The sequence below is a fragment of the Pimephales promelas genome, chromosome 1 (assembly GCF_988280905.1).
Source record: "Pimephales promelas chromosome 1, fPimPro1.hap1.1, whole genome shotgun sequence".
Lineage (NCBI taxonomy): Eukaryota > Metazoa > Chordata > Actinopteri > Cypriniformes > Leuciscidae > Pimephales > Pimephales promelas.
The window spans coordinates 42,965,141-42,978,274 of record NC_142769.1 but is presented as its reverse complement, the minus strand read 5'-3'; the positions used below and the strand labels follow the sequence as shown (position 1 = coordinate 42,978,274).

The 13,134-nt window shown below is 36.2% G+C and overlaps 2 protein-coding genes across 2 annotated transcripts; one reads left to right on the top strand and one right to left on the bottom strand.

The window, feature by feature from the left end:
- Positions 1–248: 248 nt before the first annotated feature.
- Positions 249–5,218, top strand: LOC120470179 (uncharacterized). The gene is made up of 6 exons (XM_039659633.2): positions 249–309; positions 1,432–1,479; positions 2,760–3,125; positions 3,660–3,779; positions 3,932–4,022; positions 4,547–5,218. Exons 2-6 carry the CDS (start codon positions 1,437–1,439, stop codon positions 4,923–4,925), a joined length of 999 nt encoding a protein of 332 aa, XP_039515567.2. The 5' UTR covers positions 249–309; positions 1,432–1,436; the 3' UTR covers positions 4,926–5,218.
- Positions 5,219–5,570: 352 nt separating this feature from the next.
- rasl12 (RAS-like, family 12) lies at positions 5,571–12,310 on the bottom strand. The gene is made up of 6 exons (XM_039659632.2): positions 11,975–12,310; positions 11,750–11,862; positions 11,305–11,361; positions 10,433–10,506; positions 10,081–10,271; positions 5,571–6,073 (listed from the first exon to the last, which is right to left on the bottom strand). The coding sequence occupies exons 2-6, from the start codon at positions 11,859–11,861 to the stop codon at positions 5,740–5,742; spliced, it is 768 nt and encodes a 255-aa protein (XP_039515566.2). The 5' UTR covers position 11,862; positions 11,975–12,310; the 3' UTR covers positions 5,571–5,739.
- Positions 12,311–13,134: the final 824 nt, after the last annotated feature.

Here is a 13,134-nt window from a genome sequence, read left to right as displayed (position 1 = left end):
AATTTCAGCCCAAGATTTGTACAAAAGAAATGATAAACTGAATATAAATACACACAATAACTACAGCTTCTCCTAATTAAATTGAATTAATTAAAAAATATTTGCTGCTAACTAACTCCCAAGTCATCGTCATCTAAAACGTTCACCTCTGAGTTCATAATTAAATCTAACTGCACTATAAAATGGAGAGGAATTACATGAATGTATCTCCTCCCATTTGAACTTTGGAAACTCTCTGCCGTAGTAAAGATGTGCATAGTTATTCTTTCAGTTCTGTCCCACGTCCGCCTCTGGAGCTGTGCACTTCAGGTGAGTTGAATTTATACACGTCCCCATTAATATGTAGCTATCATACAGAAGCTCTTTGATCTAAGCCATTGGGTTATTCATGTCTTGATAAAATTGCTGATAATAATCACTATTGTAATGCATCTTGTCATGTTTGTTACGATAATGCGCATTATTGCCTGTTAACTGTCAGTGTTGCAGTAGAGACACTTTTTATTGCATTTTTTCCTATAACAGATTCAAAAGCATTCACACTAAATATTCATCCTGTGAAGACTATTTTTAAATTGGGCACTGAACCTTTTAGTGTTCTCCATTTAAACTTCAAATTTAGAACTTGGTTAGACATATAGTGATTGTCTCAATTTTAAAGTCCAAATTATTTTTTGCATAAAACAAAATAAAAAATCATTTAACTGCTTTACAGAAAACATTTTTTTATACAATAATCGGAGTGTCTTAAAAAAGAGACCATCTGTATTCAAAAGAATTCGTGAATTACAACCATTTACGTTCAGATCTATGCTAAAAAAGGGGGTGACAGTTAATAGGTAATATATATCTCAGAAAAAAAGGTACGAAAGCTGTCACTGGGGCGGTACCTTTTCAAAAAGATACACTTTTGTACCTAAAGGGTGCATATTGGTACCTCATGGTACATATTTGTACAATTATGGTACCAATATGCACCCTTTAGGTACAAAAGTGTACCTTTTTGAAAAGGTACCGCCGCAGTGACAGCTTTTGTACCTTTTTTTCTGTACATATATAACATTATGACTTTTAAGGGATTTTCTGTAAACAATGCATAAAACTACAAAGTATAAGGACACAAAAATGTACTTTTTTTAATTTTTTTTTTTTTATAATTGCAACCATAGCCTATCTATCTTGATTAAGGTGGAATTAAGAAAATGTGATGGAAATATTTCAACATTGAGGTGTGGTTCGACATCTGTTTTTTGTCAAGGCATGATATCATTAGGAAAGTTTTAAACATTGCACAATGTCAGCTTTCAGATATTGTGTGTTTATGTGGGGGGAGGAATTCTCACCGGACTTGATATGTTGTTTTTGAACATGTTTGGAAGTATTAACACATGTCTTGGACCTCTCCATTGTGTTTTGTGTTTGGTATTACAGGAGCGATGCTGCCGCTGCTGTGGATAGCGTTATTACTCACATGGCCTGGTATAGCACACTCTTAACCTCAGAAAATATCCGGAATCTTACAAATCCTGTCACAAATATGTCCAGGGCTGCATCTCCAAAAAGCATTATAAAACTAACCGCTATGGTGACAATTTTCCAAAGAGCTTACAACACTTTTGAGAAACACAGTCACTCTAAAATAACAACAAAAAAAGAAAATATATTGTAACACTTTACAATAAGGTTTCATTTTTAGGTAACTACATTGATATAAACATAAAACTTTTGCTGATAATTTACTCACCCCCATGTCATCCAAGATATCCATGTCTTTCTTTCTTCAGTCGAAAAGAAATTAAGGTTTTTGATGAAAACATTCCAGCATTTTTCTCCTTATAACGAACTTCAATGGGAACCAAACGGTTCAAAGTCCAAAAGACAGTTTCAGTGCAAACTGCAAACTGTTCAAAGGGCTTTAAACGATTCCAGACGATGAATAAGGGTCTTATCAAGCGAAACAATCGCTCATTTAAAAAATAAACAACAGTTTAAGTTTTATTAGCTCAAATGCTCGCCTTGTTCTGTTCTGTGATTCACGTTCGTGACTCTCCTGTTCAAACTCGTTCAAATCAAAATGAACTAATCTTTTTCCGAGTTATTTGGTTCATTCAACGAACGAAATGAACGAATTGACTCGAAAAAGATTTGTTCATTTTGATGAACAAGTTCGAACAGCAGAGTCAGGAACGTGCATCACAGTACAGGGCAAGGCGAGCATTTGAGCTTATAAAACTTAAACTGCTGTTTTTTTATTAAATGAGCGATCGTTTAGCTTGATAAGACCCTTATTCATTATCTGGAATCGTTTAAAGCCCTTTGAACAGTTTGCAGTTTGTACTGAAAGTGTCTTTTGGACCTTGAACCGTTTGGTTCCCATTGAAGTGCATTATATGGAGAAAAATGCTGGAATGTTTTCATCAAAAGCCTTAATTTCTTTTCGACTGAAGAAAGAAAGACATGGACATCTTGGATGACATGGGGGTGAGTAAATTATCAGCAAAAGTTGTTTTAAAAATGAACTAAATATTTTTTCAAATTTCAATCTTTTGATATTTGGGTGAAATGTGACCTTGACATATTTTTGTGAGATTCAGGGTGAACTACAGACAATATAATCTAACAATAATAATATATTATTGGTTGAATTATAGTCTGTGAGACAAAATTCCCATTCATTCATTCATTCTCTTTTTCCAGATATAAAAGTATGATTTGTATGATTTAATCACAATGTCTCACAGATATAATCTCTCTTCAAGGCACATTCAGCTTCACGATCCACAACATTAAGGAAGACCTGTGTCTAGAGGACTCAGCTGAAGGAGGAGTGGAGTTAAAGAGATGCAATGTGGACTCAGTCCTGCAACAGTGGATGTGGGCCGATCACTGGTACCTAATGAACACAGGCACCCTGAGGTGTCTCTCTTCCACCCACAGCGACCCAGTCCAGACTATAAGCTGTGATTCTAGTCAACACATCAAATGGCAGTGCAAAGCTCAACAGCTCCTCAGCCTGAAAAATGCCCTGGCATTGAGCTCAGAGAGAGGAAATCTCAAACTCAACAGGGGTGAACACAACATCTGGAAGTCTCTGGATGCGGCTGATATCTGCCAAAACATACTGAGTGAGTAGAAGCTAAAAAATGTCTGAATTATTTGATTCTTTGTTTGAATTATCTAATCACGTTCATTCTATCTGGTTGACAGACATACACTCTCAAATCTGCATTTATTTACTTGAAATACATATTAGGGCTGTCAAACGATTAATCGCGAGTTCTGAAACAAAGTCTGAAACACCACCCCCAACCGATCCGCACAATATTTTAAAGTCATGTTTTGATTTGAACCCCAACACCACTTTCAATTCTTTTACTTTTTTAAAAAAATAAAATATCAAAAGGATAAACAATGCAGATTTATTTTTTACTGCCGTCTTTGATCATATTCACCAAGGGGGCAAATAATTCTGACCAGTATTTATATATTGTATTATAGTAATGTGAATTATAGAGGGAGTGTGCTTGACAATAATGTCACAATTTCTGTGTTCACAATCACAAGAATGTAAAGCGATTTCTGCCACATTTTAGAAAATGAAAAGAAACTCCACTGACCTTCCTCGCTCCGACTCATCTCATCTTCACTCATTCTTACAGGATCCAGAAGAGACAGTGATTCAGAGGCCGACAAGTTTGACTATGATGAAGGTCCGCCTGCACAGGGAATGACAGAGGCACAGATGAAGTTTTTACAGTGGTATTACCGCACAGAGGACCGTGAGTGTGCCAAGCTTGCTCTTAAAGTCTTTCTTTCTCACGTTTACAGACTTTAATTTCCCCATCCATGAAATGGCTTAAGTGCACATTTGTATGTGGCTCTATCACATTAATACTCACATACTGTCCAATGCCCTTTTCTTGTTTAACAGCAACATCATGGAAGTTTGGCATGATGGGATTTGCTTTTCTGGGTCTTCTGATTGGTGCTATGCTGTTGGTCATGGGTATGATGGCTAATAGGTTAGTACAAACTAGCATTGCAACAACAGGTAACAAACAGCACTTTTATAGTAACCAAATTGTTTTGTTTATATATATAAATAATTATATATATATATATATATGTTTCTTTGTTTATATTCATACAGTATATAGGCTATATACTGTATTCAGCTATACTATATATATCAGCTATATAATAGGATTTACATTTAAGTTATAACTATATATTCAGGATTTAAAAATATATATTCAATTATACCTACCGTATATATTCAGGCTTTACATTTATATATTCAGATTTGTGACTATATATTCAGATTTGTATCTACATATTAACATATTTAATTTACATACAATTATTTCCTGTTTACACCCCATAATATATATATATATATATATATATAGCGAACACACACACACACACACACACACACACACACACACACACACACACACACACACACACACACACACACACACACACATATATATATATATATATATATATATATTCTTCCATAACTTCCATGTCTTCCTTACAGGAACAGGAAGCAAATAGCCAAGTTCAAAGCGGCCACAAAATTGACAGAATTGAACCCTGAAATGGAGGGGTTGCAGGTCATCGTCACTGATCAGGTTAGACAGGTCAAAGAGGAGAAAAGCCTTTCCATCTCATCCGAACACGTCACAACACACAACAGCCATAAAGATTGGGAAGAGCCCTCAACCAACAGCAAAGCCTCGGAGGAAATGAAGCCTGGAGAAATTGTGGTGACCTGGAAGGACGGGAACGTGTCTACTTTGTATCCTGAACCGGAATCGGAGGGGGATGTTGAACAGGACGTCCACAACACAGATGAGGAGTCTCTGTCCCAAAACTCCCCCCAAGTGATAGCTTCATCTGAGGCTATTGTGTTTTAATATAGTCCAGTTGTTTGCGTATTACTCATGGTTTCCCTAGTCCAAAATATATAGCCTTGGGTCAAACAATCAGTGTCAATATATTCACATATATTCAGTTTTATAGTGTATATTTCAAAAGGCAAGTTGTACTATTTGTTATAATAACAACATGAATTAAAAACTTTTTGTGTGAGAATGCGTCAGAATTGGTCATGAGCTGAAACTTGAAAATTACCGATTTTTCCCCCAAACCATAATAGTGTACCATACAAACTTCTATAATATGATTTAAATAAAATATTTAATCTGTATATTTTCTTTGCAGCCCATACAAAGCATAGTAAGTTATTCTCTTCTATCTCACTTGTTGAGATGCAACCTAATAAACTTGGTAATTATAATGTGTTTAATCAATATTAAAAACTTTTTTTTTTACAGTTTAACAAGAACAAACACAGATACATGTGTTTATTTCCTGAAACTTTCTTTGGAATTCTGTGCATAATTAGGTTTTATATTCTGCTGTGTAAAAAAATAAAATGTCCCCAATGAATCCTTGTAATTTAAAATGGAAATTGTTTTTATCACAATAAAATGCAAGAAGTGGTGCAAAAAAAACAAAAAAATCAACTAAATTATATTAGAAGTGCTAACAAAGACATTAATTTGAGCTCTGATAGGCTATACTTAATACATTGTCCATTCTCATACAGTTACTGCATTCTCAAGTATGCGAGAGACGTTGTTCTCCTTCAGGGTCCTGTTAAATAACATCAAGACAAGCGTTCCCTCTGGTAGATCCTCTCCAGTATCAGAAGAGGGCAGCATCACATCAGAAGATCTTAAAGCCCTTGAGCAGTGTAAGCGTGGGGGCTCTGCGTTTGCTTTGAGCTCTGGAGGACTTCACCGTAACCAGCTTTGCGGTGGCTGGAGTGGGCAGCTCTTTATAGCAGGCGGTGAGTGGAGGAGCTGAGGACAGGCTGATCGCGGACTTGTCTTCGCTGATGAAGAGCGGACGGATACTCCTATCGGTCTCTCGCCTCACTTCCCGAACGACTTCATGAAAGATGTGCTGAACGGAAAGGAAGTCCAAGCAGGCGGAAACTTCGAAGAACCGGCAGCCGAACCGCGAGGCCAGTGCTGCACCGTCTTCCTTGCTCACCTGTCTGAGAGAGAGACAGATTATTATTGCACAAATGTCTGCATTATGAAATCATTTGAATGACTTTTGGGTTACACTTTATTTTAGGGTGATTAGGATTTGGTTGAGGCCGGTTAGTTGGGCATGAAATTATGCATCATTTACAGTTATTACTATGGTAAGTGTACATGTAACATATGTAAGGACACTGTAAAATAAAGTAGGCCTAACAATTTTTCTTACATAAATGGACCTCTTACTAAAATCAAAAATCAATTCTGAATTATAATATATAGGATCCTTTTCATGAATCCGAATGTGTAACAATGAATATAAAATGTCTTAAAAATGTACTGTTATTGTAAATAATAATTAGTGTAGTTAAATGAGTCAATAAAATCGGCTAATAATTGAAAAAAAGAATTGTAAAAGAACAATGCAATTAAATTTAACAATAATAACATGAAAAAATAACATATGAATTAAATATATATATATATATATATATATATATATATATATATTTTATATATATATATATATATATATATATATATTTTTTTTTTTTACACAACTACTGTTCAAAAGTTTGGAGTCAAAGTGATTTTTTTTTATAGAAATAGATACAGTATATTTAGCAACGACGCAAAAAAAAAATCTCAGTTTCCAACATTGATAATAAAACTAAGAAATGTTTCTTGAGCAGCAAATCATCATATTAGAATGATTTCTGAAGGATCACGTGATGAGATGAGTAATGATGCTGAAAACTTTGCTCTGCATCACAGGAATAAAGATCTAAAATCTAAATAGAAACTGATATGATAACTGCAGCCTATAGTAAAATTGTGCAATAAATGGTTAAGGAAAGTCTCTATAGTAACAGGAATGGCACAGCAGAAAACAAACTGGGGAAGAGCAGTTAAAACATTTATTTAAAGCATGGCTGCCAAAGAAGCACACATTAAAACTGTCATTACATAAATAGATAGATTCGATTGAAGCTGTTATATGGTCATTTTATGCACTGTGTTTGCATAATGAAAGGAAAATAAAGAGGTAATAAATGGTCGTTTCCTGGACCAATCAAATCCTTACTTAAACATTTTAAGATCATGAAAGATTGAAATCTAAATAACAAGCAGTAGTACAGGGCAAAATTGCTGTAATTTAGCTAGTCACAGGTCATATGTTCTTCCAGTTAAACTAACAAAAGGACATTCATACAAATATGTAAACGCACTATTTCACTATGTTTGGTTACTGTTTTGACTAACACACCCACTCTGACACAGGAAATTTGGCTGTTTAAGATTTGTGCTTAAAGAGGGCAATTTACATGTTCAACTTTCAATAGTGTATAATGTTGCTGTTTGAGCATTAAAAAGGTCTACAACTTTACACAAAATTGAGTTAGTCTATCAGTAAACACTGTTTCTGAACTCCATGTTCAAAGCGATTGACCAATCACTCACAACATACCGCTCCGGCCGACCAATCAGAGGGACTTCATTTAGGCTGTGTCCGAAATCTCCCACTATTCACTATATAGTGGAATATATAGTGAGCTCACCATTTTTAGTGCTGTCCGAATGTTTATTGATGATTATTATACCCTATATAGTCCACTCAATGTATCTTAGAATGCATATTGAACAGTAGTGTATAACCGATTGTCACTAACCCAAGCCCTACATACCATCATGCATTGCGCTAATGGTAAAAATGGCAGACGGACAACAAGGGGAGCACCGCGACAATACAAATTTGTCATAGAAATGTAAGTTATGTTCTGTCTCGATTAACTTATGAAATGTAGTAGTTTTACAATTTTGTCATACATATATAAATTGTTTGTAAGCACGCATTGGCCCATTACGGCACAAATAGTGCGACAGCAAAGATGTAATAATCAACTAGTGTCCGAAAGTGGTGTTTCTATTATGCTGGTGAGCTCACTATATAGTGCTCTATACATAGGGGGTAGGAAGTAGTGGTTTGAGTGGAGATTTCGGACAGCCATGAAGAGGAACTTAAAAGACTGTGAAGAGAGGTGCTGAAACAATGTAAAATATGTGAAAAAAATGTGTTTTTTTTAAAAAATAGACCCCAAAATAAAAATAAAGAAAAAGTGCACAATAGCTTTCGTATAAGACAAATCATTTTGGCTGTGTCTGAAATCACCTCCTATACCCTTAAATAGGGCACTATTTGAGGGGACAGCCATTTGTAGTGGTGTCCGAAACCACTGGCATTCATTCAATTCCATAATGCACCGCAATAACGAGTCGAGTGTACACCTGATTTACAAACAACGGCTAGAGAATACCCATAATGCACTGTGAGGGTATGCACATCCATCCATTTTCCAAACAGCTGGTAAAATCTAGGTACAACGTAATATCATACAGGTATAAATTCCTTTTTAATGGATTATTGAATTGTTTAATTAAAGGTACAATATGCAGGAATTTTGCAATAAAATATCCAAAAACCACAAGGCCAATGTTATATATTTTGTTTAGTTGATTACGTACAATATCTCAAATGTTTTAATTTATTTGTAAAATGGTGAGAAAATGGCAATTTTTAACCAAGGAAACGGGGCGTGTGTGAGCAAGGCTGAGGAGTCGCCAGTCAATGACGTCATATCCGCGTTACCCCCGGTTTCCGCTAGGTTTGACCTCGTACTGCAATAGTAACCATGGTGACAGAAGTGGACCACTGGGTTATGCCCGTTATGCGTGCTCAACTGCGTGAGCGTCCCTAGCAGGGTTTTGTTCAAACATTATGGACCATAGCAAGCAGACTTTGAGACAAAAAGAGGACTAAAACGAAGATCAACATCTTTCGAGATGCCGAGAGCTCCACGTCCGCGACTAACTTCGACTTCATATTACTTGAGCAAACAGGTGAGCAAATCAATGTATATAAAACTAATCAATGTTATGTAGTTCAACATGATAAAAAAGTTAGAAAATGATCTCTGTTATTCTCTAATGTTTGTCTCATACAGCCAACAAACAACCTAACTAACTAACATTCAACACACAAATGCCTTTTAGTGTGATAGTGTAAAGGCCAATTTATACTTCTGCGTAGGGTGCGCGCAGTAGGTACGGCGTAGCATACGCACAGACGCGTCCCATACCGCGTACCCTTCCGCGTTGCCTGACGCGCACCTCTTCAAAAATGTAACTACACGTCGCGACGACGCGGACCGCAAGATCGGTGATTGGTCGGCTTGGTAGCATCGCATTTCCTCCTACGCATTTCTGCACGTACCTTCTCACGCATTTCCACACGTACCATCTCCTCCGACGTCTTCTGTCATTTCTGCCTTTCAGTTTTAGTAATTTCACTAAAATGAACTGTTTTTCCACCCCAATAAGCTCCAACTCCAACATGATCCACTCTCTTTCAGTCGCTATTGCTTGTAGTAACCTAGCCGCGAGGAATCTAAACACAGTGGAACATTAAAACCCTCCGCCGCCAACTAGCGTTTCGGAGCAATACTGCAGAGCAACCAATACCTGAACGCAGAAGTATAAATGCTCACGACATGCTCATGAGTATAAATTGGCCTTAACTGTTAGAACAAGTGAAGCAGCGCTGCGTTACCTCAAATTTAATTCATCTAATAAACTGACCTGTGCGAGTAATTCAGCGTGTAATTCGGTAGAATGAAATGTCCTTATTCCTTTATATCCGCGGGACTCACGTTGCGTGTGGAGCTGGTATGCGTCTAGCAATCGTGCCCTGCTTCATTCTACAGTCATGTTACAAACATCAATGTTTTCACTCATCCATAAAAGGTCCATCAACTTGACGACAAGATCCATAATTCCGCTTAATGCTACAAAACACATTATGCAACTTTGCTACGTTTGAAATGATTATTAAACAGCAAGCACAAACTATGCAAAAGCGGCAGCGCTTCATATTCTTCGACTATATTAGTGGAATAATGTAGGGAATAGTGAATGAGGGTTGATGAGGGTATGAGTCTAACAGGAAGGATGTTTGATTCACCTGTATCTCTCCATGTCCACTTTGTTGCCTAGAAGAATGACAGGAGCGTCTGGCTGCAGGCCTTTTGAGTAAAGGGTCACAGTCTCTATGTACTGTTGGCAGGCCTGAAAGCTATTCTGGTTGTCAATACTGTAGACAATGATGAAAGCATTGGCCCAGCTTAGATAGCGCTCACAGTTGACTGGTCCATCCTGATTTAAATAAAGACAGATTTGTTCGCATATACTGAAAGTTGCCAAGGTTATGAAACAAACTTTCATTACATGAAAGTAAAACACCAAGTATTATGAGGAGATCAATCTGATCTATATAAAGCAAAATATTCTCAAAAGAGACAAATGGACATCATTACCTGATCAGCCGTGTCCATCACTTTGACTATAACCGGCTGCTGGTCCACAACTTCTTCTGAAGAGTAAGTATCTTCTGAAAATGCAATGTGTAAAAGAAGCTAATGTTTTTTTTTTTTTAAAGAAACTAGCCAAAAGAACTGGTATTCACTAAAACATTAAGCCTTTCACACCAGCTCAAGTTACATAATGTGTTTTGTCTTAAAGTTTTTCCAGATGAGGTCTTTTCATCCAGTTCTTTCTTATAAAACACAACATTTCTGTTCCTGCCATCCACGTGCATTTTATAAATTGTATTACTTTATATAATGATTTCATGAAAGAATTAAATTTGAACAAGATGTAAATTTGATAGAACAAATGACAAATTTGAAGAAGAAAAAAACTATATGGTGTTGGAAAAGGACTTTAAATGGTTTGGAAAAGCCTGCGAGTCTTAAAATGTTGAATGCTTTTTATTAACGTTAAAGCTGTCAGTATAAGCCTTAACTTTTCATCTTCTTCCAAGAAAAAAAAAATGAAAAAGAGAATGAAGTTTTACAATGACTTTCATGTCTCTAAGTAAAACCCTTTTAAGTTTTAAAGTCACCCATCTGGTTTCCTATTGGCTATATATGAAACTTAAGTTAGCAATAATGCTTCAGTAAGATGATAAATGGTCTGTTTGATTGACAAATCACTTTCAAATATGTGTTGTGTTAAGACCAGGACCATAACCACTATAGACGTAGAGGTACACGTCCCCTCCAGATGTTCAATCACTCATTATTGTACTCAGTATTTTCTAATTTGACCGATTCTTAAACTTTTATCTTTGATCCCCTCAATATTTGGTTACATCCTTGGTGACAACAGTAAAAGCTGGGAAACTCACCAAGGTTTGGGTCATATTCACTGATGAAGCGCTTTGTGAGGAATTTCACAGTAAGTGCTGCGGGGGGACAGACAAACTTCCTGTAAGTCTAAGTTTGAAATATTTTCAATTACATAACAGAGCATCACAACATGACGATGGAAAAGTTCTGTTTAAGTTGACTCTAATCTCTAAATGTTACACAGGTAAACATATACAATAAACTTTTTGAAAACATTCATTAATAAAATAAAACAGATCAGTCATTTCAATTACACTCAGATATGAAAATATATCTGGGGAAATACAAATTCAAAATGATTTTACAGTGCAATCAAGGCACATTATATCAGTATAGCCTAAGTCTTCCCTAAAAATTGAAGACACCTTGATTTGGCATTAACTAGTGTTTGTGATTATTATGAACATTACGAAAATATTCCCCTGCAATGTATGTTAATCATACCTGACTTTCCAGATCCCATAGCTCCCAAAATCACTATGTTACACTCCGAGGGCTCATGCTCAGGAACTGTGACTATGTTGCACGTTCTTGCTTTCCCAAACATCAGAGACATCCTGACGAGACGAAGTGATAAGATAGAAGAATGAACACTTGAAGAAGATCCGAATCCATATTAGACACACATTAGCCTAACGTTACATGTGCTTTGATCTTCTGAGTTCATACCTGGATGATGCTGACGTCTGATTTCTCACCAGCGCTCTCTGCAAAACAGCTGGCTCGCCTTCAGTATAAACGACATGTCTACAAACACGCAACAAAACATTTGTCCGAGATTGGTGGTGTATTTTCTTATTTTCTCTGTGCTTTGGACGTCTCTTGCTTGCAGTCGAAGAGGATGTTGCGAGAGGGGAACGGTGAAATAAATAATGCTGGAATATTTTGGTTCGGTGGGCTGGAGCACATGACGGAATGAAGTGAATCCGCCTCCTATGAACATAAAAATAATCTTCAAAGCTCACACTGTAGGCTAGCAATTGTAAAATTCGCGTTTGATAAATCAGTTCCCCTCCCTGTAGGCTAACAGCTATGCTAATTACTTTTACGGGGAAAACTTTTTTGACGTCGAGGTTGACTACCTGTAGCAACGACTTTTAGACTTATAAAACAAAACACGCTTATTTGTAATGTTTAAATAATTATTTAAAAAAATATGGCCCGACGTTAACGAAAAGTGCTCGCTGCCATTTCACTAGGAAAATTAATCAGCATTTTTTTTCGTTCCTCAAATAAACTGTTATGTTTTATATTTTAAAAAGTACTAAAAAGACCCAAATGTAAGAAAATAATTAATGAAAATTATGATTAATTGTTTGCTGACGACTTGCTTCAATCGGTCACGAGACACGATGTTCGACGTCACTGTTACGGTTCACAAAATTCTAGGATTTATATTTATTTATATTCTTATTATAAATAGGAATTGTCATTGTTACACAAACACACAATGTATGGCAATTTAGAGTTTTATGGTATTTAAACTGCTTTAAGGATTTAAATATCTTTCAATGAATTTGTAGGCTGCTGCTATGCTATTTGGGGCTATCGATCCTACTCAAAGATGTATAATTTGGAGTCACAGGATAGCGAATTAAACTGGTCTACTACATCTGCAATGTTTTGAAACTAGCGCATCCCCCAACCAATAAGTCTGCTTGGTTTTATTTTATTTTAAGTAGCACATGTTCACCTGGAATGCTAACCCACAACAAAGAGTGACCCTTACAAGCATACCATTGTTACAGCTTTAGGCAGTTCACCTGTTCATTAAAGGAGAAGATGACATTTTTAGCCTGCTTTTCATGCCTGCCAAGAACAAAAGGTAA